The sequence below is a fragment of the Mauremys reevesii genome, linkage group 14 (assembly GCF_016161935.1).
Source record: "Mauremys reevesii isolate NIE-2019 linkage group 14, ASM1616193v1, whole genome shotgun sequence".
Taxonomy (NCBI): Eukaryota; Metazoa; Chordata; order Testudines; family Geoemydidae; genus Mauremys; species Mauremys reevesii.
The window spans coordinates 35,568,011-35,595,365 of NC_052636.1; the positions used below are offsets into that span (position 1 = coordinate 35,568,011).

Genomic DNA, 27,355 nt, shown 5'->3' on the forward strand with positions numbered 1-27,355 from the left:
CTGAGCCCTGGGCTTGGCCCCACCCCCACAGCCCCCTGCCACCCCAGCCCTGGGCTCTCCCCGCCCCGACACCCTGTGCCAACAACAGAGGTTTGGTCCCAGTCCGCCCAGGCTGAGCTGCTCCCGTTTATACTCCGTCTCCAGTTGGCACATGCCCAGAGAGGGTGAGGGGGTGTGGCCTCTTCAGCCCACATGGCGCAGTTAACCCTAGCAGTGCCAGGTCAGGGTGGATGCACCTCATCACAGACAGCATTTCCCAAATGTTGGGATTAGCTAGGAGATCTCTTCAGGAGTAACCTCCTGTAGGGACTGGGTCACAAATACCTTGGGAACCAAATACCTGGGCGTTTTCCTAGTTCTGAATCACTTGCTGTGGAATTCTATCCCTGGATCATCTGAGACAATATTGACTTAAACAACTGAACTACCCTGTGCACTTACTTCGGTCAGTTGCACCCATTTGGGGTCTGCTGCTGTTCACCTTTTCAGAGTGGAGATTTAAACATACGACTGTTTCTTTGATAATATGTCCAACAGCTTGGAGTATTCTCTCCTGTTGACTGAACTGCATTTGAATTTTCTTCATGTCATCATTCAGGAATAGGGGGAAAAACAAACCTGAAGTAAAAAAATGGTAATTTGTCTGAAATTTCCCAAAAAATCTGAGCTGCATTCTGTCAAACAAAACTAACATGCAGTTATATGACCAAGGAGCCTTCATGAAAGATAGAAAACCCATATCACAGAGAGGTAGAAGACACTTTCATTTTAATTTAAAAGTGAAATTCAGACTAGGTTACATCTGATGTCTCAGAATCAGGATGAGAGATTCTCCCATGATCCACTGAAACCTGCTTCTCCCAGCGCTTTCTCATGCATCCGACGAAGTGGGTATTCACCCACGAAAGCTCATGCTCCAAAAGTCTGATAGTCTATAAGGTGCCACAGGATTCTTTGCTGCTTTTACAGATCCAGACTAACACGGCTCCCCCTCTGATACCTTTCTCATTAGTGTTATTTACAGGAGTTATAGCACCTTCATAACGGGAGAAAAAACAGCCGACCTTCCCAGAAGCAGCTTTGCCATTGAGGGAAAAGGGGATTTGAACGGTGCTTGGGATCCATTTGAAATCCCCTTCCAAGTCTGACACTTTCATCTCCTGCCAGACTGACTCTGATTTAGGATCAAAGACGTGTACAAGCACCATTCCCAAGCATGGACAGCCAAGAACATGACCCCACCAGACACGCTGGGAAGCGAAGGAATACGAAGGGGTGAACTGAGCATGGCTCAGGCACAAGGTAACAGTTCTGGGGTGATGGGGAAGGATGGAATGTCTGAGTCGCCCCATCTCCTTCCAGTGTCACAGAGCCTAAAATGACCCTTATTTCCTTGACACTGCTCCAGCTCTTCTTCATATTTAAATATATTTTAAATGAGAAAAAAAAGTCAATAAAATAACTGCTGTTCGGCACAATCCAGGGTAATGTGAGAACAACTGGGAATGAGACAGTGTCTCCTCAAAGAGGAACTTGACGTCTCTAACACTAACTTTGCACTGGGAGGAGGAGTACAAATGTGAATCTCCAGGTTTGTTTAGAAAAGGAAATGTGGTGATGGTTAGCTCAGACAGGAGGAAATGTGCATGGTAACTCCACCGACTATCCATGGCCCATGTCTTTAGTGCAAGAATAGTTCTCTTTTTACATCAGGAAAGTGAACTCAAGCTAGCTAACTCCATGACAACCACAGTGTTGAGACCCAGGTAGATTTTATCTCAATGTAGCTGGTTGAAGACACCACCCATCTCCCCCACCTGGGGTGATGACATTCCTGGTAGAAAGGACACCCGCTCCCATGACTCGCAGGACAATGGAGTTGATACAAAGGACCACAGGATCCACCCCAAAGACGGGCGAGCTTCAAAAGTGGGCAACTCATGTGTGGGAGCTGAGGGACTACAATGTGCAAAAGATGCAAACAGCCTTAACACTCACTACCTGGGAACTGTCAAAAGAATTAAAGAAAAAATCTCCTGACAGCTCTAGAGAAGGTTTTTATGAAGTTTATCTCCTTTACGGATTCTCTGATGTTTAGAAAGGCCTGAGCTATGAGTGAAGCTTTTTCCGCACTCACTGCATTCATAGGGTTTCTCTCCGGTGTGGACTGTGTAATGTGTGACAAGGGTTGAGCTCCGAGAGAAGCTTTTCCCGCACTCACTGCATTCATAGGGTTTCTCTCCTGTGTGGCTCCTCTGATGCATAGTAAGGTTTGAGCTCCGAGAGAAGCTTTTTCCACACTCGCAACATTCATGGGGTGTCTCTCCTGTGTGGACTCTCTGGTGAGAGATAAGGGAGGAGAAGTGACTGAAACTTTTCCCGCACTCACGGCATTCATAAGGTCTCTCTCCTGTGTGGACCCTCTGATGCCTAGTAAGGTTTGAGCTTCGGGTGAAGTTTTTCCCACACTCACAGCATTCATAGGGTCGCTCTCCCGTGTGCGTTGTCTGATGAGAGATAAGGGCTGATCTCTGAGTGAAGCTTTTCCCGCACTTGCAGCATTCGTAGGGTCGCTCTTCTGTGTGGATTCTCTGATGAGAGTTAAGGGTATATCTCTGAGTGAAGCTTTTCCCGCACTCACGGCATTCATAGGGTTTGTCTCCTCTGTGTATTCGCTGATGCCTACTAAGGGCTGAGGTACGATTGAAGCTTTTCCCACACTCACAGCATTTGTAAGGTGTCTCTTTCGTGTGGATTATCTCATGTCGAATAAGGGCTGAGCGGTAGTGGAAGTTTTCCCACACTCACTACACGTAGTCTCTCGCTTTTCCGTGAGGATTTTCTCCTGGGACGTAGTTTCCTTGAGGTCCCTGTGAGTTCCCTGACAATTAATGGGTTCATCCACTCTCTCCTCTGAGTGGTTTCCCTGCTCTCTCTCTGGTCTGTGGTAATTTTCACCAGCTTTTCCCTGCTCATGGGGCTGGACACACTCTCTTTGGCTCTTCGCAGTAATTCCCCATGCGCTTCGGTGAGCTCAGCATCTTCCTGGTGAGGATTCTGCTCCTCGCTCTCCCTCACCACCCCATCACCTGCTAGAAGAGAGGAGAAATCTCAGAATTGGGGATGGAAAGGCAGAGAACAAACCCAAGTAAGTGCTGGAGAGACAGAAAATAAAAATCAGGGACTCAACTCCCCCTAACTCTTCCCCACAGGGGACAGTGGAGGGGATCAATTCTGCTCCCCACCCAGGACCGGCCTTTAGGGGGGGCCGTACGGGTGCCCCACCCAAGGGGGGGCCAGGCGCAGGGTTTGGATTCCCACCTGACCTGCTGCCGAGAGGCTCGCTGGGCTGATGAAAGCGGCACAGGGGGCAGATAAGCAGCAGTGTGTGGGAGTGGGAGAGATCTGAGCTGCAGGGGGAAATTGGACGACCAGCCGTCAGAGCCAGGTGACTGCTCCGGAGCAGAGGGCCCCTCTCCGCCCTGCTCCACGTGTGCAGCTGCTGCTGTTCCTGTCCCCACAACCCCCCGTTCACCCCCGGAGTCACCCCTGTCCACCCCCGACTGGGAGCATCCTCCTGACTGCTCTGCAGGGGGGAGGTGCTGATTGATGGCGGGGTGATCCCCTCCCCCCAACCCAGGTACCCGATTTCCACTGAGCTGGGGTGACGGGACGGGGGAATCTGCGTGTGCTGCTGCCTCTCTGGGGCCGGAGCTGCCGGCAGCTGCTTGTGTCTGAACAAGCCTAGTTCAGGCTCCTGACCCTGAGAGCTTTCTTAAAGAGACAGCGTGCTCACTCACTCAGGCACACACACAGAGTCCTTTACACACTCCCTTCAACATTCACACACTCTTTAATATCCTCCCCTCAACACACACCAGGGCTCCCCGCATCCAGGTCACTTCCGCACCTGGGCTGTGCTGACACATCAGTGAGGACTGCATTCCTGTACCAAACAGTCACTGGAAGGGGGCAGACAAAGGCCTTTAGGACCAGGCGGCCGTCACTGTCAAAAGATCATCTCCCTCCTGCAGGTCACTGGCAGCCTGAATTTGTTCCTTATCCTCCCAGAGTCTGGGGGCTGGAATCAGCACTACCCAGCCCCTCCGTATGTAGCAGGAACAAACACAAACCTGGTCTTTAAAACAAGCTGTCCCCTTCCTTCTCAGGGAAGATTTTTCTGTGATTGAAGTTGAGCTTCAGTTCCCCTCTCCTAGGGGTGGGGCAGGTGTGGGGCCAGCTCCCAGTGAGATCTGTTTTCACCTTTGCCCCCTTTCAGTCACTCTGGGATGGTAACTCTGCTCCCAGCTGTCAGGCAGCTTCCAGCCCATCCACCCTGCTCATTAACTCTGTGGTCATATGTCACTCCCTCTGCCAGCACTCACAGCTTGCAGGAAAGCTACTCCTGCCAGATGCATTGGTGGTATAGTGGTGTGCGTAGGTGCCTTCTAAGCAATTCATCTGGGTTTGATTCCCAGCCAATGCAATAATGGCTTTTCTCTTCTGTTGTTTCCTCATCTGGAAGTGGTTTAATTTCAGTCACATTGTGTTACAATCACATTATCTATAGAACGAGACAATAAATGTGTCGAAGTCCAGCAGGTCATACAGGCTGGAGGCACACAAGGGGCTGGAATGTGTCATCGGAGAAAGACAGAACACTTGGAAACCTGCATCTCCCATCCCCTGGCCTTGCGTGTTATGATTCCAGCTGCGTGAGCTGTTTGTAGGATGTTCCGGCATGGTGGGGAAATGAAGTTTTGAGTCAGTTTTGCTCCTGCAGGTTCCTTTGCTGTTATAATTATAATGACATGAACAAAGGGAGGCAAAATAAACATGAACCCCAAGTTGCAATACAGGTGGGAAAGAGAAGATCACAGTTAAGCCAAACACTTCAAAATAAAAATTAATACTAAAAAAGGGGCGGGGGGAAGAGATCAGGTATGTGGAGATCCCCTTGATATTTCAATGCACATTGTTAGAATCAAAGTTCAGACTTGACACTGGAAAACCCGCAACTACCTGTCTCTCTGAACACCTGTGATGAGCAAGATGGAGTTAGGACACCTGTTCTGCTTCAATCATTTATTGTCTCTCTGTTCTCTCCTTCACCCCCAATTCCTCATCTCCAATGTCTCTGCCTTTCTCCTCTTGCTCCTCTCTCCCTGCCCTGTCCAGGAACTCACGCTCTACAGCATTTAGGACAAGCCAGAGCTCCCATGTTCTGCACATGAGCCTGTGTCAGAGGACGTGGGACCCCGGTCAGAACCAGTCACCGGATCAATATGTCCCTTTATGGGCGACTTCTCTGCCTGCTCTGCAATTTACATCTTCCCCCCCCCCTGCAAACAGGGTGGGGTACAGCTCTGACTGAGAGGCCTCACAGGAGAAACTTCAGCCCCAAAGACAAATTTGTGTGAAATGCTGAGAAGTGAAGAGCCCCCTTCCCCTCCCCCCAAATCCCCAGAACTCTAGTGTCACCCCCATGGCACCAGCACAGGGAACCCAGTGAAATGGGGTTACAGAATACAAGGGGGGAGGCAGCAGGGAGAGAGGTGACAGGGAATCTCTCTCTTTCCTTCTCTCTTCACTTTCTGTTCTTCTCTTTCCTTCCAGGAACTGCAGTCACAGCAGGGAGGGGTTTGTCTCTTTATCAGGGATCCCTCTGTGTCACGGAGGCTGCACAAGTCATAGATTCTGTGACTTCTGCAGTGGCCCCTGTGGCTGACTCCGTGGCTGCCCAGCAGCTGGCCTGGGGGCAGCTTGAGCAGTGGTTCCAAGGGTGGCAGGAGCAGCCACAGCTCAGTGGCTCCTGGCACCTGTCCCAAGGTGGCCGGAGCAGGGTTGGCCTCTGGGGATCCCCTCACCTGGCAGCATCTGGAGTGGCCAGGGGCGGCTCTAGGAATTTGGCTGCCCCAAGCATGTGCCTGCGGAGGGTCCGCTGATCCCGCGGCTCCGGTGGACCTCCCACAGGCATGACTGTGGAAGGTCCGCCGGAGTTGCCTGCCGCTCTCCCGGTAAAATGCCGCCCCACGCGCGCGCCAGTGCGCTGGGGTATGGAGCCGGCCCTGGGAGTGGCAGTGGGTCCCCAGGGCTTCTCCCCAGCACATGGTGCCACGGGTCCCCAGGACTCCCTGCGCTCACAGCTGGTGCTACGGACCCCTGGGCCTCCTCTCCAAGATTCAATGAGGGTATTTATGGTATAAGTCATGGCGGGTCATGGGCAATGAGCGTTTGGTTTTGCCCGTGATCTGTCCATGACATTTACTAAAAATACCCGTGATTAAATCTTCACCTTCCTCATTATCGATCAAATAAATCGAAACGCCTCCACCTGCAAGTGGATTTAGCCCAGGACCCTCAGAGTCAGCAGCTGTTACGCCCCCACTGAGCTCTCTGGTCAGGTGTCCTAGCACTGGAAGCCTCCTGTTTAGATCCTAAAATAGCGTTTTTGCACCAGGGGGGCTGAAATTTTGGACTGGACATTATAGCTCCACCGTTATTTTACTGAATTGCTTCAAAACAGCAAGTCAAGAAAGTCTCCTAAGTGCCAGGCTCTCTGCCCTGGAAACAGCTGCCCCTGCTCTGCAGGAGTCTGTGTGTTCCACACAGCAACGCACTCACCTGCTCCGCACTGATGGGGGGTCAGACAGCGACAGGGTTGGTAACACAAATACTTCAGCCTAGTAACTCCAGGTCCCTTCCTTTCTTTAAATCAGGATGTGCCTGTCAACTGGTAACCATGGTGTTATCTTCACCTTAAAATACCGCTCAGGACATTTTCAGTGAGCCCTGCACCCCATGCCCTGCCTGCAGCCAGCCCTGTCTCCTGCCAGCCCCGCACGCCCGACTCCAGCCAACCCCTGCTGCACCCCCGCCTTGCCTCCAGCCAGCCCCGCACCCCTGCCCTGCCAGCCAGCCCCGCACCCCTGCCCTGCCTGCAGCCAGCTCTGCAACCCTGCCCTGCCCGCAGCCAGCCCTGCACCCCATGCCCTGCCCGCAGCCAGCCCCTGTCTGCAGCCAGCCCTGCACCCTCTGCCCTGCCCCACCAGCTGCATCCTCCTGCCCTGCCCGCAGCCAGCCCCGCACCCCTGCCCTGCCTGCAGCCAGCCCCACACCCCTGCCCACAGCCAGCCCCTGCCACACCCCTGCCCTGTCTCCAGCTAACTCCTGCCGCACCCCTGTGGCCCCACCAAAAGCCAGCCAGCCCCACACACCCCAGCCGTGGACACCCTGCCCTGTCTCCAGCCAACTCCTGCCACACACCTGCCTGAAGCCAGCCAGCCCACCCCACACACCCCTGTCTCCAGCCAGCCCCGCACTCCTTGCCCTGCCTGCAGCCAGACCCTACCTCCAGTCAGCCCCTGCCCTGCCTCCAGCCAGCCCCATGGCCACTGGTGCCCTGCAGTTCCCAGGGCAGTAACTCTGCACACCTGCTTCAATGAGGGGCAGGAGCAGCTGGGACCCACACATGTGCACACCCGAGGGTGACCAGACAGCAAGTGTGAAAAATCGGGACAGGGAGGGGGGGGGGATAATAGGATCCTAGATAAGAAAAAGACTCCAAAATTGGGACTGTCCCTATAAAATTGGGACATCTGGTCACCCTAGCACACCCCCAGGACTCCTGGGTTCCATTGCTGGGTTTCCTATTGGTTCCACTGCTGGTTGTTTTCCTTTTCCTGGGGGACTCTGGGCAAGTTGCTCCCCCCTCTAGGGCTCCGTCCCCAACAGGCAAATGGGGAGTTCATACCTTCCCGCTATTGGAAAGTGCTGGGAGAATCCCCCAGCCAAAGCAGCATCTGACCATTCAAGGTCGGAGCGCGCTGCCGAGGAGGAGGAGTGTTTGGCTCTGGGGTTTCACTTCAGCCCAGTCTAGAGAGGGGCCCAGCCATGGGGTTTGGCTCAAGAAGACCAAGTCTCCAATTTTTTAAGGGTGTTTTGAATTCCAATCCTGAGCTCCAAAGTGCTTGGTGTCAGTTGCACATTTTAGAACGATACTCTCCACTCCATTTTCCAAATCATAATTCATACTGTTTACCCACCTCCAGTAGGCCTGTGACCCTGCCAAAGAAGGAAAGAGGATTGGTTTGGAATGATTTGTTTTTGATAAATCCATGCTCCCTCGTGCTAAGAACCAAATTATCCTGTAGGTGCTGCTGACAAACTGAGTGTTTAATAATGTATTCCAGTATCTCTCCAGCTGTGGAAGTGAGGCTGGCTAGTCTGTAAATCCCAGGGGTCTCTTTGTTCCCCTTTGAAAGCTAGGTCCTGTCTTGTTCATGGATGGGAAGATGTTCTTTTTCAGGGATCTCAGACGAGAACTGGGGCACAACACCTGGTTTGTTAAGGCCACAAAAATGGAGGCAGGAACCTCTTCTCTCCTGCTGGCAAAGAACCCCAGGTACTGAAAAGACAGGGACTCACACCCCTGAATGGGCTTTAGAAAAGGCAATGGTTAAAAAGCTTGGCCCCGACCATTTCTTGTTTCCACAGACTAGACATTTTAGCAAACTTTAGAATTCCTTGGTGCTAAACACCGTGAAACTCCCCTTTCTCCTTCACAGAGGGCTTTATCGCCCCTTATCTCACTCAGGCTCATGACTGCCCAGAGTTCGAGAACTGTCCCTGTTCCCATTGGGCAGATGGGGAGGAGCCTGAGGTATAGAGAAGGGAAGTGACCTGTCAGCAGATGGATCAGAGTGAACAGGTTTCAGACCTCGAGGAGGCTCTTACCTTCTAAACAGGGACGGCTGTTTTCTAGTAAAATCACTAAAAGGGAAGGAGAAAACTCGAAAGAGGTTCCTCCTGGCGCTCACGTCTGTGAACCCAAATACTCTCTCAGTCCTCAGAGAGAGACCTGGAGAAGGAGACTTGCTGCAGCAAAGCCACAGGGGTCTCTGAGGTTTCCCTGGCCCCTCGCCCCTTGTCCTGCCTGGCTGATGTCAGCATCTCTCTGTGAGGTCACCACCTCCCCACCACCTTGGACCAATAGGCTGAGGTCCTGCAAAAGGCCTTTGTGATGTCACTGCCACACCCCTCCCTTGCTGGGCCAATGTCCTGCCCCTGGCCAGGCACTTTGGAGGTTTGAGCTACTCCCTGTGGATCACCCCACTCAAGGAGCGTTCATTCTAGTCAGCAACCCGGCTAGACAGGAAAACATCAGACGCTGCTCCCAATGCTACACTCAGTTTTTCAGAAATTAGTTGACTTTATGGCCAGAAGAGACCATTAGAGCATCTAATCTGACCCCCTGCATATCACAGGCCTCCTGTATGACACAATAGTGAGTTTATTACGCAGGGTCCACCCCTCCCTCACTGTGAATAGTACATGAACCAGCCTTGTAATGGAGCTGAGATTTCCCAAGAACTTCAAGCAAAATACACCAGTTTCATAAAACAGATTTATTAACTACAGAAAGATGGAGTTTTAAGGATTATAAGTGGTAGGCATAAAAGAGCAAAGTAAGTTACCATGGAAATTAAAGATAAATTCACAATCTAAACTTTACACCTGATTACACTAGGCCGTAGTTCGGTTGTGCCACAGGAAGGCTTAATGCTCGAGCTGCAGTGCATGCTGGGCAGGCTTAAGGCCGGGCTCCCCATGGCAGGAGAGAAGAAGACGACTTTGCTCACAGCCAGCGCCCTGCCCCCACTCTCAAGTCATTAATGGCTCCCCCAGGTCAGCCCGAATGGAGCAGCGGTTTTCACTCCACGAAGACCACTTATGGCTTACAGGCAACTCCCAGACCCACCATGTCGGCCAGAAAGGAGCCCACTCAGCCTCGCCATTGCTGCTTTTCCTTCCCCCCAGAACCTCGCTTCTCCTGGGCTGCAAGGAGCCATCCCTGGGAAGCCAAGAGGCAGGCACAGGATACTGCCTCCCAGTAGCCAACCGCACCTCCCCCGGCTTTGCAGAACGAATGGTGATGCTCTACTAACCCCATTTAGCCGCAATGATGTGCTTACTTTCTGCCCTGCCTTCCTCAGCTTGACTTTCCTCTTTTCCCCCATTCCTGCCTCACTTCCTCCTTTGGCAAGTCACGCAGAGGAGGCCAGCAGGAAGAGCCGGCCTCCACCGGCCAACCTCCAACAGCAGAGGAGGCCAAGCCACAAGCCTCCAAAGGTGACACGCCGCACTCCTCTAGGTTCTCCAGCCTGACGCCAAGGTGCTTTCTCCACTGCTGTCAGCACCCTCTGTCATGCAGGGGTTGGAGTTATCCCAGGGACAGGCCAATAGGAGAAGGAGGAGCATCTTCCTGAACAGCAAGGGGATCTGGCAAAAGGAAGCCAGCATGTTTCTGCCTGGTTTTGAACCAGGGACTTTTTGCGTGTTAGGCAAATACAATAACCACTACACTACAGAAACTCCATCTGCTTGGTTCTTGCTCACCCTGGCACAGACCGATGGACAAACCTGGAGAAAGTGGTGACAGCCCTTCGATGGGTCAGCTGGCAGAGCAGAGGACTGGAGCCGGCGCTCAGGAAGTCGTCCTTACGTCGCCCTTGTGACTCCAGCTTGAGGGAGAGCTTCTTTTTCTTCCCCTTGCTGACAAAGAGCAAGAGAAGAATGAAAGGTCAGGGGCCAACTCGGTGCAGAAGCCCATGCTGCCTTTTCCTGCTGCATAGCCTGAAATGAGGACTTGTGGCAGTTAAAGGCACTGCTGCACTTTCAGAAAACATCCCACCCGTGCACAAAGGGGGATAGAAGAGCCTGTTAGTCTAGCACGCTCCCAACTGAACTACTTCAGCAGCTGCTCGGTTTCTTTTTGGCCTATTACTTTTCTGTCTGGGATGTTGTTGTCAGCTGTGGCACAGAAAAAGGACGTCATTGCGAGCGGCCCATTGCGAGCAGCCCATGAAGACAAGATTCACTTTTGCCTTCCTTGCTCGGCTTTACTTGCTTTCTCGCCCTATTCCTGCCTTAGTTCCTGGGTTTCCTGAAGGCGACGGGGGGCCAGCAGTAACAGGAGGAAGTTGGGCAGCTAGACCCTGGTGACAAAAGTCCTGCCACCACTTGCCACCCCACTCTCTTCTCCCAGCGTCACATATTGGCCACCACGGACTTGGGGCCCAGCAGCGCAACGGAAGGCAGTGGACAGAGCCACCCTTGCCTTGGAGCTCCGGCTCATTAAACCACATCTTCAGTTGCTGATGGCCAATGAGAGACCGACATCGCTTGCTATTTTAGCACTTGGAAATGCCATTGGTCAGTCACTGGATCTCTGTAATGCTGTTACAGAACAAAGGAAAATAGAATCTCAGTGTGACATTCTATACCTTTGGGGGAGCGGCTGTAACTCCCATAATCCTCATTTTCATATCATCGTGATCTTACATATAGAGCATGACTTGTAAGGTATCAGGGAAAGGATATGATCTGCTGAAAGTCACTTCTCTACCCATAGATGTATACCATTCATGCATATGAAGTTATGAGAATTGTGCAGTGTGATTGTCACTGTGCTGTAAGGTGGGGGAGTCAGCCAAATATTAGCTTCCCAGTGGCAACAGCAAGGAAAGTAACCAACACCCGGACAGGGTGTCAAACAACCCATCAACAGCCATTGCCCAGCAAGAGAGCTACAATGCAATGACTCACCTGCATGAGGACACCCCAGGGGAATTGCTCAGACTTGCTTGGAGAGACGCAGTGATGCTCACCTGACTCTGAAGGGGGGCGGGAGGCAAAGCCATGAGGAAGAAAGGACATGATAAAAGGAGAGACATTTGCCAGGCTTTATCTCTCTCTGCCACCTACATCTACAGACACCCCCACACCAAGCAACTGAAGCGCTGATGAAAGGGGAGAGCCTGGCTGAAAAGCCACCAGCCAGCCTGTGGTGAGGAGTATCTAAGTTTGTAAGGGTACTGAAAGGGTTAAGATCAGCTTAGAATTAAAAGCAATGAGGAGTCCGATGGCACCTTAAGGACTAACAGATTTATTTGGGCATAAGCATTCGTGGGTAAAAAGCCCACTTCTTCAGATGCATGGAGTGAAAATTGCAGATAGAGGCATAAATATAGATTGGAACATGAAGTGACGGGAGTTACTGTACAAGGGGAGAACCAGTGTTGAAGGCTAATTCAGTCAGGGTGGATGTGGTTCTCTCCCCATAATTGATGAGGAGGTGTCAATACCAAGAGAGGGAAAATTGCTTTTGTGTGAGCCAGCTACTCCCAGTCCTTATTGAAGCTCAAATTAATGGAGTTAAGTTTGCAAATCAATTGTAACTCTGCAATTTCTCTTTGAAGTCTGTTTTTGAAGTTTTTTTGAATGGCTACTTTGAATTATTGGGTGTGAATGTGTAAAGGTGCTATTGACTATACAAGGTCCATATGGTCTTGTGATTTGGATCCCTGGTTTTCACCCAGGCAGCCTGGGTTCCATTCCCATTGTGGGAACAATGCAGAGCTTTTGCTCAGAGGGGAGGCAGGAAATGAAAGGAATGGGAAGGGATCCTGCCAGCAGGGGAGTTGGACAGTGTTGGGAGGGGACCCCAGAAGTGGGGGTGGGGCAGTGGTCTGGGGGGAGATGAGGGAAGGATCCCAGCTCTGTGGGAAGTTGACATTCTGGAGAGCACTGGCCTGGCATGAGTGGTGGGAAGAGTGAGTGTGTCCCTCTAAACTCACCACCAGCAGACTAGGCAGGCTTGGAAGAATTACGTATTTGTTGGTAAATGTCAATTTCTGTGTAAACACAGAACCCAAATGGCAAAATCTTTCCATCGATGATAATCAAAAACAACAGATGGGCAAAGTAAGAAACATGTTGCTTGAGAACTTATCCTGTTCTAATCCTCTAGGGTTCCCTTTTGCCTTAGGCACCACCACGTGGGCATTTAATATTCCTCCTCATTTTCACACAGACACACAATTTCCTTTGCACAGATCCATGAACAGCAAAACCTCCCTGTGTCTATTGTCTGAGCCAGGGCATTCGATTCCACTGAAACCTTCTCTCCTGCAATGGCAATGGTCAGACAGAGGGGATGCGTCCACCTTCCCCCTGGCAGTGAGATATTCACTCTCCTCTTCATGCTGCTTTTGTTATTCCATGAGCCATCAAGGATGGAATAAAAAGCTGAGTTTCTCCAGGTTGAGGAAAGAATGGAGCCACCAACGCCCTCAAAAATCTCAGTGCCCAGAGAAAACCTGCCTCTGTTATTGGACTCCCAGAGGTGCTGGCAATACAACGGGAAAAGGGACTGTGTCTGAATTGCCAAGGCAGGGAATGAACAATCTACAGCAACATCATTAACCACAGACACACTCTAGCCATGCTCCAGCCACTGGGGAAATGGGCAGGAACTCTGGCTGTTCAGCCATGGCCACACGTACAGAGCTGCACAGCAGTGAGTGTGCTGGGGAAGCTGGTCTGAGCAAACAATTTGTAATGACCCTTCAGTGAGAACAGAACCAGAGTGTAGAACAGCCCCTGTGTTAAGTGGTTGTGGCTGAGGCCTTAGGTAGCTGGGCTAACAAACCATGGGGGCCTTTCTGTGAAGGTTTGATCCTTGCCAGCTAGACAAGGCTGGTGTGTGGTGTCTCCATGGCTGTACTTTCAGGGTCTGATCACAACAGTGCCATAGGGAGCCAAGCCTAGACATATTCAGAGGCTAAGGACAGGTCAATATTTCAAACAGTGAGTCTATGCTGCTGCAGCTCAGTAATGGAGATGCTCTGTGCCAGGGTTTCTCAAACGTCCTTTCACTGCAACCTCCTTCTGCCAAAATAACTTAATACGTAGCCCTGGAAAGAGGGACCAAGCCCCTCCACTTGGGGGGGGGGAGTGCCAAAGACTGAGCCCCAGTGGGGGGAGGGCAAAACCAAAGCCTGAGGGATTCAGCCCTGAGTGGGGGGGCTCAGACTTTTGGCTTCAGCCCCAGGACCCAACAAGTCTAATGCCAGCCCTGGTGACCCCATTAAAACAGAGTCACAACCCACTTTGCTTTCCTGATCCACAGCTTAAGAACCACTGCTCCATGCTGGGGGGGGGGGGGGGTGTTCCTGTTGGTGTAGTCAATCCACTTCCCCAGGAGGTGGCAGCTCTGTCATGGGGAGAAGCTATATCAGTGGGTGTGCAAGCTGTGGTGTTTACCACATTTAAGAAGTTTAATCAAACCCCATTTTTAAAACCACCTGTGGTCTGGGAATGGCAAAGGAGCTCGATGAAGCAGGGTCTGTCCTTCAAAGTCCTGGAGATCACGATTCCATATTCCTGTTGTAATGGGGGTATAGCTCAGTGGTAGAGTGTTTGATTGCAGATCAAGTGGTCTTTTGTTCAAACCCAGGTGCCCTCTTGAAAAAAAATTTCATTTCTATTCTCCATTATGTTCAGGAGCTCCACCGTACAAGGATGCTTGAAATGAATGTGAACACTCAACATTTCACTGTCCAAATGCATAAAAACCTAGCAAACCTGTCCATCAGCTGAAATCAGTTCCAATCCTCTAAGTGTCTAGTTTATGTTTTCATCAATTAAACAAAGGTATCATTCCCTGAAGCAGAGCACAAGTTTGAAATACAGGCAGCATAGAGCCAATATTCATAACGTCAACTACAAAAAACGATACACGTCTAGAGATAGCATCATTATAATCTGCCAGTCAGAACCTCTCCATAGACCCCTTACACGACCACTTCTCTGTAATATTGGCTGCAAATATTGGTGGTCGCAATGGTGATCTATACAGTTACAGATTATATCAATAACTTCACAGGAGGTGACACAGCATCAGCGAGACTGATACTGGAATACTGCCTCCAGTTTTGGTGTCCTCGTTTGAAAAAGATGTTGTGAAATTGGAGCTGGGGCAGCAAAGAGCCACCTAATGTTCTGAGGACTGGAAAAAATACCTTCTAGTGAGCTATTGAAAGAGCTCAACCTGATTAGCTTATCAAAAGAAGATTGAACGGTGACTTCATTGAAGGGCCTTAATGGAGAGAAAAGATTGGGTATTTAAGGGCTCTTTAATCTAGCAGAGAAAGGCATAAGACCCAATGGCTAGAAGGTGAAGACAGATAAATTCATATTACAACTAAGGCACAAAAATTCAACAGCGAGGATGATTCACCACAAGAACAAGCTACCAAGGAAAGTGGTGGATTCTCCATCTCCTGATGTCATTTTATGAAGACAAGATGCCTTTCTGGAATGTGTTTGCCCCCAAAGTAGCTATTGTGTCATACAGGAGACCTGTGATACGCAGGGGGTCAGATTAGATGCTCTAATGGTCTCTTCTGGCCATAAAGTCGACTAATTTCCGAAAAAATGAGTGTAGCACTGGGAGCAGCGTCTGATGTTTTCCTGTCTAGCCAGCTTGCTGCCTAGAACGAACGCTCCTGGAGTGGGGTGATCCACAGGGAGTAGCTCAAACCTCCAAAGTGCCTGGCCAGAGGCAGGACATTAGCCCAGCAAGGGAGGGGTGCGGCAGTGACATCACAAAGGCCTTTTGCAGGATCTTAGCCTATTGGTCCAAGGTGGTGGGGAGGTGGTGACCTCACAGAGAGATGCTGACATCAGCCAGGCAGGACAGGGGCGAGGGGCCAGGGAAATCTCAGAGACCCCTGTGGCTTTGCTCCAGCAAGTCTCCTTCTCCAGGTCTCTCTTTGAGGACTGAGAGAGTATTCGGGTTCACGGACGTGAGCGCCAGGAGGAACCTCTTTCGAGTTTTCTCCTTCCCTTTCAGTGATTTTACTAGAAAACAGCCGTCCCTGTTTAGAAGGTAAGAGCCTCCTGGAGGTTTGAAACCTGTTCAGTCTGATCCATCTGGTGACAGTTGAATTCTAGGCATGGAAGACACGAGCTTAAGGAGGCAGAATTTTATTCTGCACCTGGGATTTTGTCCCTTAGAATCACTGGGGACATTAGGGTTTGTTCTTTTTGCTTCCCCTCTTCCTCCCTCCTCTTTTTCTCTTGCTTCCTTTGTCCTTTTACCTGTTCCCCTCCCAACACCAGGAGGTGTGTGTGTGTGTGTGTGTGTGTGTTGCGGGGGAGGGCTCTGCAGCTCCCACTGTGGGAGGTCCACCCAAAAATGTGGGGCTGAAATAGTGCTCGGGCAGTGATCCCCACCAGTGACCTGGGCCATCCTTTTGGCTCGCTGGTGAGAACCCTCAGCCTCCCGCCCTCAGTCTCTCCCCTGATTGGCTGAGCAGGTGGTTATTGACAGGGAGGAGACTCTGGTCCTTCTTGTTCTCTTTCAGGACCAAGGAAATAAGTCAGAACCAGTTACCAGGGAGGGGCTGGGGCAGCTGGGAGCGGGGTGGGGGGGTGGTTGCGGGGCACTGGGAGGGGCTGGGGCAGCTGGGAGCAGGGGTGTTGCGGGGCACAGGGAGGGGCTGGGGCAGCTGGGAGCGGGGAGGTTGCGGGGCACAGGGAGGGGCTGGGGCAGCTGGGAGCCGGGAGATTGCGGGGCTGGGGCAGCTGGGAGCGGGGTTGCGGGGCACGGGGAGGGCTGGGGCAGCTGGGAGCGGGGGTTGCGGGGCACAGGGAGGGGCTGGGGCAGCTTGGAGGCGGATGGGGTTGCGGGGCACAGGGAGGGGCTGGGGCAGCTGGGAGCGGGGTTGCGGGGCACAGGGAGGGGCTGGGGCAGCTGGGAGCAGGGGGCTGCGGGGCACGGGGGGGCTGGGGCAGCTGGGAGCGGGGGTGTTGCGGGGCACGGGGAGGGGCTGGGGCAGCTGGGAGGCGGGGCACGGGAGGGGCTGGGGCAGCTGGGAGCAGGGGTGGGGCACAGCTGGGGTTGCAGGGCACAGGAGGGGCTGGGGCAGCTGGGAGCGGGGGTGTTGCAGGGGCACAGGGAGGGGCTGGGGCAGCTGGGAGCGGGGGTTGCGGGGCACAGGGAGGGGCTGGGGCAGCTGGGAGCGGGGGCTGCGGGGCACAGGGAGGGGCTGGGGCAGCTTGGAGCGGGGGCTGTGGGGCACGGGGAGGGGCTGGAGCAGCTGGGAGCGGGGGCTGCGGGGCATGGGGAGGGGCTGGGGCAGCTGGGAGCGGGGTTGCGGGGGCACAGGGAGGGGCTGGGGCAGCTGGGAGCGGGGGTTGCGGGGCACAGGAGGGGCTGGGGCAGCTGGGAGCAGGGGTTGCGGGGCACAGGGAGGGGCTGGGGCAGCTGGGAGCAGGGGTTGCGGGGCACAGGGAGGGCTGGGGCAGCTGGGAGCGGGGGTTGCAGGGCAAAGGGAGGGGCTGGGGTAGGTGGGAGCAGGGGTTGCAGGGCACAGGGAGGGGCTGGGGCAGCTGGGAGCGGGGGTTGCGGGGCACGGGAAGGGCTGGGGCAGCTGGGAGCAGGGGATTGCGGGGCATGGGGCTGGGGCAGCTGGGAGCAGGGGTTGCAGGGCACAGGGAGGGCTGGGGCAGCTGGGAGCAGGGGTTGCAGGGCACAGGGAGGGCTGGGGCAGCTGGGAGGGGTTGCAGGGCACGGGACGGGCTGGGGCAGCTGGGAGCGTGGGCGGGTTGCGGGGCACGGGGAGGGGCTGGGGCAGCTGGGAGCGGGGGTTGCGTGGTACGGGGATGGGCTGGGAGCGGGGTTGCAGGGCACAGGGAGGGGCTGGGGCAGCTGGGAGGTTGCGGGGGCTCAGGGAGGGCTGGGGCAGCTGGGAGCGGGGCGGGTTGCGGGGCACAGGGAGGGGCTGGGGCAGCTGGGAGCGGGGTTGCGGGGCATGGGGGCTGGGAAGCTGGGAGCGGGGTGCGGGGGCACAGGGAGGGGCTGGGGCAGCTGGGGGGGGGGGTGCAGGGCACAGGGAGGGGCTGGGGCAGCTGGGAGCGGGGGAGGCGCCGGGAGAAAGGAGGCAGGAGCCGGGAGGGAGAACAAAGAACTGGGACCATCAGCCCCCGGCAGCTCCTGAGAGACCAGACGCTGCTGCCTCCATCGGGAGCTGGGAGCTGAGCAGCTGCTGCTTCCCCAGCGGGGTCTGTGCCGGGGGGAGCCCGGCATTAACCCCTCCCAGGCCCGGCCGGGGGGGCTTCTCCGGCTAGTAACCGCCCCGGGCTCTGCTGAGGCTCCCGGTGACGGAGCCCGGGGGCCGGGGCAGGTCCCGGGCTCTGCGCGGTGCCCCCCCCCATCGCTGCCCCCAGGGGCCCGGAGCTGCTGCAGCGCTGAGGCCGGGAGGATCCTTCCCGCAGCGAGTCTGAGCCGCCCCCCCCGGCTCTGCTGTGCCCGGTACCGGGGGGGGTGAAGCGGGTCCCCCCGCCCGGTGCCCCCTTCCCCGCACGGGCGGAGCGGGGCAGCCGCGGGGAGAGACCCCGGGAACGGGGCGGTGACCCCGGCTCCCAGCCCGGGGCAGGGCGCTAGGGAAGGGGGGGAGGGGACGGGAGAGGGTGTGAGGAGAAATTAGAGGGGGGGGCAGGTTCCCAGATCTCTGCCCCCCCCCGCACACTCACTGCAGCGTCCCTGCCCAGGGTCACTGCCCTGTGACCGAGGTGAGGGGCAGAGAGAGGAAGAACCAGCCCCAGACTCTCCCTGTTCCCCTGCGGCAGGAGTGCGCTGCCCTGGGGGCAGGGGGACCCCCCCCCAAAGGGGCTCCTTTGGGTCTGGTCTGGTCCAGGGTTTGATTCACACCCTGTTGCTGGGAGGGCTTCAAAATGTCTTGGTTTGTTACTGCTGCTGGGGGGAGCACAAGGGGGAAAGGAGGGGTCAGGGGCCAGGTCTGTGCTGCACTGTGGGGACTGAGCATGTTCCCAGCCTGGCAGAATCTACAATCTCTGTCTGCAGGGAAAGGGCCTGGGGGAATCGTGATGTGAAATGAACTGAAGCCTGTTCTGAAACCTCCACAACTGCCCTTCTTGCCCTGCCAGGCTGCACAGTGACGCTCATCCCAGCCTCCCATGGGACAGGAGAAATGGCTGTAGTGGAGCCAGCTCAGGTAGGGGTTATTGGGGGGTTGCTGGTGGGTTCCTGCAGGAGGGGGAGGGCAGGAAATACTGAAGAGGTGGCAACTTCTGGGAGTTAGGTCTGGGTGAGGATATGGAGTGGGGACAGAGTGTGACAAACCTGCTGGGACTTGTCCTAGGACCAATCCTATTCAATTTATTCATAAATGATCTGGAGAAAGGGGTAAACAGTGAGGTGGCAAAGTTTGCAGATGATACTAAACTGCTCAAGATAGTTAAGACCAAAGCATATTGTGAAGAACTTCCAAAAGAGCTCACAAAACTAAGTGATTGGGCAACAAAATGGCAAATGAAATTTAATGTGGATAAATGTCAAGTAATGCACATGGGAAAAAATAACCCCAACTATACATACAACATGATGGGGGCAAATTTAGCTACAACGAGTCAGGAAAAATATCTTGGAGTCATCGTGGATAGTTCTCTGAAGATGTCCACGCAGTGTGCAGAGGCGGTCAAAAAAGCAAACAGGATGTTAGGAATCATTAAAAAGGGGATAGAGAATGAGACTGAGAATATATTATTGTCCTTATATAAATCCATGGTACGCCCACATCTCGAATACTGTGTACAGATGTGGTCTCCTCACCTCAAAAAAGATATTCTAGCACTAGAAAAGGTTCAGAAAAGGGCAACTAAAATGATTAGGGGTTTGGAGAGGGTCCCATACGAGGAAAGATTAAAGAGGCTAGGACTCTTCAGCTTGGAAAAGAGGAGACTAAGGGGGGATATGACAGAGGTCTATAAAATCATGAGTGATGTGGAGAAAATGGATAAGGAAAAGTTATTTACTTATTCCGATAATACGAGAACTAGGGGTCACCAAATGAAATTAATAGGCAGCAGGTTTAAAACAAATAAAAGGAAGTTCTTCTTCACGCAGTGCACAGTCAACTTGTGGAACTCCTTTCCTGAGGAGGTTGTGAAGGCTAGGACTATAACAATGTTTAAAAGGGGACTGGATAAATTCATGGTGGCTAAGTGCATAAATGGCTATTAGCCAGGATGGGTAAGAACGGTGTCCCTAACCTCCGTTCGCAGGGCCGGCTCTAGACCCCAGCGCGCCAAGCACGCGCGTGTGGGGCGGCATTTTACCAGCAGGGCGGCAGGCGGCTCCAGCGGACCTTCCGCAGTCATGCCTGCGAGAGGTCCACCGGAGCCGCGGGACAGTGGACCTGCCGCAGGCATGACTGCGGAGGGTCCGTTGGTCCCACGGCTCGGTTGGACCTGCTGGAGGCATGTCTGCGGAAGATCCACCGGTGAGGCGGGTCCAACGGACCCTCCGCAGGCACGGCTGCAAGAGAACACCAGGAGCCGCGGGATCGGTGCCCTGTAGCGCCCCCTGCGGCGCGCCCCCTGCGACGTGCTGCCCTGCTTGAGGCGGCCAAATTCTTAGAGCCGCCCCTGTCTGTTCATCAGAGGATGGAGATGGATGGCAGGAGAGAGATCACTTGATCATTGCCTGTTAGGTTCACGCTCTCTGGGGCACCTGGCATTGGCCACTGTCAGTAGACAGATACTGGGCTAGATGGACCTTTGGTCTGACCCAGTACAGCTGTTCTTATGTTAACATGGGCCTAGATCCTCAAAAGAAACACTTGGGTGTTGGGGGAGAAAATTCCCTAATTTGTGAAACAGGAAACAGACAAAGCAACTCCCTGGGCAGGGCTGGGAAAACTGACCAGACTTCCAGTGCTGAACCCTCAGCCTGCTAGCCAGGGGCTGGTGTGACATGGAAAGGGGGCACTCGGCAGGGAGGTGTAGGGAAGATGTCCCAGCCCCTCACGCTCAGGCACAAGTTAACAGTTCTGGGGTGATGGGGAAGGATGGAATGTCTGAGTCGCCCCATCTCCTTCCAGTGTCACAGAGCCTAAAATGACCCTTATTTCCCTGACATTGCTCCAGCTCTTCTTCATATTTAAATATATTTTAAATGAGAAAAAAAGTCAACAAAATAACTGCTGTTCTGCACAATCCAGGGTAATGTGAGAACAACTGGGAAGGAGACAATCTCTCCTCAAAGAGGAACTTGACGTGTCTAACAGTAACTTTGCACTGGCATGAGGAGTATAAATGTGAATCTCCAGGTTTGTTTAGAAAAGGAAATGTGATGACGGTTAGCTCAGACAGGAGGAAACGTGCAGGATAACTCCACCGACTATCCATGGCCCATGTCTTTAGTGCAAGAATAGTTCTCTTTTTACATCAGGAAAGTGAACTCAAGCTAGCTAACTCCATGACAACCACAGTGATGAGACCCAGGTAGATTTTATCTCAACGTAGCTGGTTGAAGACACCCCCCATCTCCCCCACCTGGGGAGATGACATTTCTGGTAGAAAGGACACACACTCCAATGACTCGAAGGACAATGGAGTTGATACAAGGACCACAGGATCCACCCCAAAGATGGCCCACTTTTGAAGCTTGCCAACTCATGTGTGGGAGCTGAGGAACTACAGTGTGCAAAAGATGCAAACAGCCTTAACACTCACTACCTGGGAACTGTCAAAAGAATTAAAGAAAAAATCTCCTGACAGCTCTAGAGAAGGTTTTTATGAAGTTCATCTCCTTTACGGATTCTCTGATGTTTAGAAAGGCCTGAACTATGAGTGAAGCTTTTCCCACACTCACAGCATTCATAGGGTCTCTCTCCGGTGTGGACTCTGTAATGTGTAACAAGGGTTGAGCTCCGAGAGAAGCTTTTCCCACTCACTGCATTCATAGGGTTTCTCTCCTGTTTGGACTCTCTGGTGAGAGATAAGAGAGAAGAGGTGAGTGAAACTTTTCCCGCACTCACTGCATTCATAGGGTCTCTCTCCTGTGTGGATCCTCTGATGCATAGTAAGGTGAGCTCTGAGAGAAGCTTTTTCCACACTCGCAACATTCATAGGGTTTCTCTCCTGTGTGGACTCTCTGGTGAGAGATAAGGGAGGAGAATTGACTGAAACTTTTCCCGCACTCACGGCATTCATAGGGTCTCTCTCCTGTGTGGATCCTCTGATGCATAGTAAGGTTTGAGCTCCGAGAGAAGCTTTTCCACACTCGCAACATTCGTAGGGTTTCTCTCCCGTGTGCGTTGTCTGATGAGAGATAAGGGCTGATCTCTGAGTGAAGCTTTTCCCGCACTTGCAGCATTCGTAGGGTCGCTCTTCTGTGTGGATTCTCTGATGAGAGATAAGGGCTGATCTCTGAGTGAAGCTTTTCCCGCACTCACAGCATTCATAGGGTCTTTCTCCTCTGTGTATTTGCTGATGCCTACTAAGGGCTGAGGTATGATTGAAGCGTTTCCCACACTCACAGCATTCGTAGGGTCTCTCTTTCGTGTGGATTATCTCATGTCGAATAAGGGCTGAGCGGTAATGGAAGTTTTCCCACACTCACTACATGTAGTCTCTCGCTTTTCCGTGAGGATTTTCTCCTGGGACGTAGTTTCCTTGAGGTCCCTGTGAGTTCCCTGACAATTAATGGGTTCATCCACTCTCTTCTCTGAGTGGTTTCCCTGCTCTCTCTCTGGTCTGGGGTAATTTTCACCAGCTTTTCCCTGCTCACAGGGGCTGGACACATTCCCTTTGGATCTTCGCAGCAATTCCCCATTTGCTTCGGCGAGCTCAGCATCTTCCTGGTGAGGATTCTGCTCCTCGCTCTCCCTCACCACCCCATCACCTGCTAGAAGAGAGGAGAAATCTCAGAATTGGGGATGGAAAGGCAGAGAGCAAACCCAAGTAAGTGCTGGAGAGACAGAAAATAAAAATCGGGACTGAACTCCCGTAACTCTTCCCCACAGGGGACAGTGGAGGATCAATTCTGCTCCCCACCCAGGACTGGCCTTTAGGGGGCCGTGCAGGTGCCCCACCCAGGGGTGCCGGGCGCAGGGTTTGGATTCCCACCTGACCTGCTGCCGAGAGGCTCGCTGGGCTGATGAAAGCGGCACAGGAGGCAGATAAGCAGCTGTGTGGGGGAGTGGGAGAGACCTGAGCTGCAGGGGAAATTGGACGACCAGCCGTCAGAGCCAGGTGACTGCTCCGGAGCAGAGGGGCCCCTCTCCGCCCTGCTCCACGTGTGCAGCTGCTGCTGTTCCTGTCCTCCCAACCCCCCACCCTCCGTTCACCCCCGGGAGTCGCCCCGTCCACCCCCGACTGGGAGCATCCTCCTGACTGCTCTGCAGGGGGGAGGTGCTGATTGATGGTGGGGTGTCCCCCTCCCCCCCACCCAGGTACCCGATTTCCACTGAGCTGGGGTGACGGGACAGGGGGAATCTGCATGTGCTGCTGCCTCTCTGGGGCCGGAGCTGCCGGCAGCTGCTTGTGTCTGAACAAGCCTAGTTCAGGCTCCTGACCCTGAGAACTTTCTTAAAGAGACAGCGCGCTCACTCACTCAGGCACACACAGTCCTTCACCATACACACACTCCTTCAAATCCTCCCCTTAACACACACACCCACCCCAGGGCTCCCTGCATCCAGGTCACTTCCCCACCTGGGGGGTGCTGAGACATCAGGAGCAGCTGCTCTCCTGCCCTCCCCTTACACAGCCTGCAGGGAAAGTGACCTGGGTGCAGGAAGCCCTGACGTGGCTCCTTGCTCCCCTCTCCCAGCCCCCCAGGGCTGTGTGGGGCGGGGGAGCAGCAGTCCAGTGGGGGAGCGAGCAGCAATGCCAGCTGCTTTGTGCATCCAGGTCAGGTTCCCCACTTGGGTGCAGGAGGGGGCACCGGGGTTAGAGGCAAAGGGGGCACAGTGCAGGGGTTGAGGGCACAGGAGAGTGGTGCAGGGGGTAGCAGTGAAGGGCTGCATAGAATCATAAAATATCAGGATTGGAAGGGACCTCAGGATGCATCTAGTCCACCCTCCTGCTCAAAGTAGGACCAATTCCCAACTAAATCATCCCAGCCAGGGCTTTGTCAAGCCGGGCCTTAAAAACCTCTAAGGAAGGAGACTCCACCTCCCTAGGGAACCCATTCCAGTGTTTCATCACCCTCCTAGTGAAATAGTTCTTCCTAGTATCCAACCTAGTCCTCCCCCACTGCAACTTGAGGTCATTACTCCTTGTTCTGTCATCTGCTACCACTGAGAACAGTCTAGATCCAACCCTCCTTCAGCAGTTGAAAGCAGCGATCAAATCCCTCCTCAGTCTTCTCTTCTGCAGACTAAACAAGCCCAGTTCCCTCAGCCTCTCCTCATAAGTCATGTGCTCCAGCCCACTAATCATTTTTCGTTGCCCTCTGCTGGACTCTTTCCAATTTTTCCACATCCTTCTTGTAGTGTGGGGCCCAAAACTGGACACAGTACTCCAGATGAGGCCTCACCAGTGCTGAGTAGAGGGGAACGATCACGTCTCTCGATCTGCTGGCAATGCCCCTATTTATACAGCCCAAAATGCCGTTAGCCTTCTTGGCAACAAGGGCAACTGCTGACTCATATCCAGCTTCTCATCCACTGTAACCCCTAGGTCCTTTTCTGCAGAACTGCTGCCCAGCCATTCGGTCCCTAGTCTGTAGCAGTGAATGGGATTCTTCTGCCCTAAGTGCTGGACTCTGCACTTGTCCTTGTTGAACCTCATCAGGTTTCTTTTGGCCCAATCCTCTAATTTGTCTAGGTCCCTCTGTATCCTATCCCTACCCTCCAGCGTATCTACCACTCTTCCCAGTTTAGTGTCATCTGCAAACTTGCTGACAGTGCAGTCCACGCCATCCTCCAGATCATTCATGATTGCGGCACAGGAGTGGAGTGCAAGGGCTGGGGTGATGGGGGCACAGCGCAGGGGTTAGGGGCTCAGGAGGGCAGGTGTTGGGGTGCACGAGGGGCAGAGGTTAGGGATTAGGGGTGCAGGAGGGGAGCAGGCATTTGGGGGTGCAGGAGGAGCAGGCATTTGGGGGTGCAGGAGGAGCAGGCATTTGGGGCAAAGGGACACAGTGCAGAGGTTTGGGGAAGGGAACGTGGGTTGCCTAGGAGCCCATGGGAGCCAGGGGCACCAAAATGCAAGTTTGCCCCAGGTGCCATTTCCCCAAGGCCGGCCCTGCCCACATCCCATCCAAACACTCAGTAGGAAGGGAGGGAGCTCCAGCCAAGGTGTCAATCATCATCTGTAGGAAGCCAGGAGTGAGAGCTGCTGGGGACTGTCCTGAGCTCACAGAGTCTGTGTGGGAATCCCAGCGGGTTCTCTCAGGCACTTACAGTTTCTGGGTTGGTTTAATGTTTCCTCACCTGTGCAGGGACTTCCCAGGATCTCGCTTTCCATTGAACCAGGAGATCCAGGACCCACGGCTCTTCCCCTCGTTCCAGCTGGAAGATCACAGAGGTTGGGAAACTGGAAACCCTGCTCAAGGAAAGAAAACAAAGGAGATCAGGGAATTCATAGGCCATCTATCATCATAAAAAACATTCTATTAGTTTAACCCCAGTCCATTTTAAACAATAAAATCGCAGGGCCAGCTCCCCAGGTGCTCAAAGGTGCAGAACACTCTGCTTAGGAGGGATTTAACTATCCCCTTCTTCGCGGGAAACACACATAGCCAGACACTCATTATCAAAGTGGCTCCTAAAAAACAGAGACTGGAACTGCATTTCCCAGAAAGTGAAGACTCCAGACAGAGGGCAAGTGTCCCTGGCACTGCTTCTTGCTGACAGACAGGTCCAGAGCCAAAGAGAGAGTCCAGGGGAAGCTGGGAACAGGAAGCGTGGGCTGGGGGGTTCAGTGGAGTAAAGACCAGGAAGGGCAGGGATATCACTGAAGGCAGGATCTCAGCAGCATTAGATGTCAGGAAAGCACATCCTGCGGCATTAGGGAACCTAGTGAGTCAGGTATAAAGGGAAGGAGCATAAAAAACACTGTGTGTGGAGAAAGCTGGCAAATTAGATGGTGTAGTTCAAGAGCCACAGACCAATTCTTCTGCCAAAGGAGAATGTGAAAAATAAGAATCAGGCCACGTGACTTCAGGAGGGACAAATTCGAAGATCCAGAGAACATGCAGAGAAGAGAGACGGCAGCTCTTGCAGGTGGGGATGGAAAAGGAAGAGTCTCCGTGGTTCATGGAGCCAATTAGTTTGTTTTATCATTCATTGATCATTGTTATGTTGATCTCATATGTTATTTCAGATGTAGTCACTGTGTACGAAATAGATTTAAGTTGAAGGTAGAGGCAGAAGTAAGACAGGTAGAGCCCTGCATGGCTACAAAATTTATATCCGCATCCTCTCTGCGATTCGCAAAAATGGTCCATGGATCTCTGCAGATTTTCAGGGCTCTAGGAACAAAATTTGTACCCGCAGCCGATCCACACAAATGGTCCGAATTCTCCACCAGGAGACGTGATCAAAGCAAAGGGCTAAGGCAATGAATCCTAAAATCTTCTAATATAGGCTGGAAGGGACCTCAAGAAGTCATCTAATCCATTCCCATCGCCCTGCGGCAGGATCAGGTGTAAATATGCCAGAAGTTTGTCTGACCTGTTCTTAAAACCCTCCTGGGACAAGAATTCCACAACCCCTCTCTTTGTAATCCATTCCAGCACTTCCCTATCCTTATCGCTGAAAAGGTTTTTGTATTACCCACCCTCAACCTCCCTTGCAGCAGATCAAGCCAATTACTTCTCCTCCTACCTTCAGTGGACGTGATGAACAGTTAATCACTGCTCTCTTATAACGACCCTTGACATATTTGAAGACTGTTCTCAGTTCCCCACTCACTCTTTTCTCAAAACTAAACATGCCCAGTTCTTTCAACCTTCCCTCATAAGTCATGTTCGAGGACCAGGAGGGCGCTTTTTCCTTCTGAATGGAGACGCGCAAGGTGAGGTCAGAGAAAAGGATGTTGGAGTAACTGAGACAGGAGAGGATGACTAAGAGCTCTAGCTGCGCGGATAGATAGGAAAGGCCAATTGTTAAGGATGTTACGCAAAGAGAAAATGCAAGATGTAGGCACAGCCTGGATAGGAGGCCCCAGAGGGAGCTCCGTGACAAAGGTATTGCACAGTTATGGGCCTGAGTGACAGGCAGCACAATGGTGCTGTCTGCGGCGGTAGAGAAAGAAGGTGGGGGGAGGGCTTGGGGGAAATATTAAGAGCTTTGATTCAGCTGTTGATCTTTAGCTGATGGCTGGACATCAGTGAGGAGATGAGAGAGAGGGGCTGAGATTTCAGTTGCAACAGAAGGAGACAGGCCAGGAGCAGAGAGGCAGAACTGGGAGTTAGGAGCACAGAGATGGTAGCTGAATGTGTGTGTGCGGATGAGATTCCTCAGAAATAAGGTGCAGAGGAAGAAAAGAAGAGGCCCGAGGACAGAGCCCCGTGGAACCCAAACAGAAGGCTGGAACGGGGGTCAGCCGACTCATTCTAAAGACACTCTAATGCAGCGACTGGAGGAGGAGGAGGATGTGACTCATCATGGACCTCTTGATGCCACCTGGCAGAGGGCACAGGGTGCCTAATGTTTTACTGGGATCCCACAGACCAGGTACATGCATATTCGTT

The 27,355-nt window shown here is 53.2% G+C and overlaps 1 protein-coding gene across 1 annotated transcript in view; it reads right to left on the minus strand.

Moving 5' to 3' along the window:
* Positions 1-2,063: 2,063 nt before the first annotated feature.
* The window catches only part of LOC120381598 (zinc finger protein 551-like), a gene marked incomplete at its 3' end in the record, with an annotated part of 44,381 nt that continues 19,089 nt past the window's right edge, over positions 2,064-27,355 (minus strand). The window contains exons 2-4 of the mRNA XM_039499750.1: positions 21,745-21,889; positions 5,231-5,236; positions 2,064-2,776 (exon numbers count right to left, since the gene is read on the minus strand). Of these exons, the coding sequence (XP_039355684.1) occupies positions 2,064-2,776; positions 5,231-5,236; positions 21,745-21,889 (864 nt within the window). The remainder of the gene's footprint in view (positions 2,777-5,230; positions 5,237-21,744; positions 21,890-27,355) is intronic.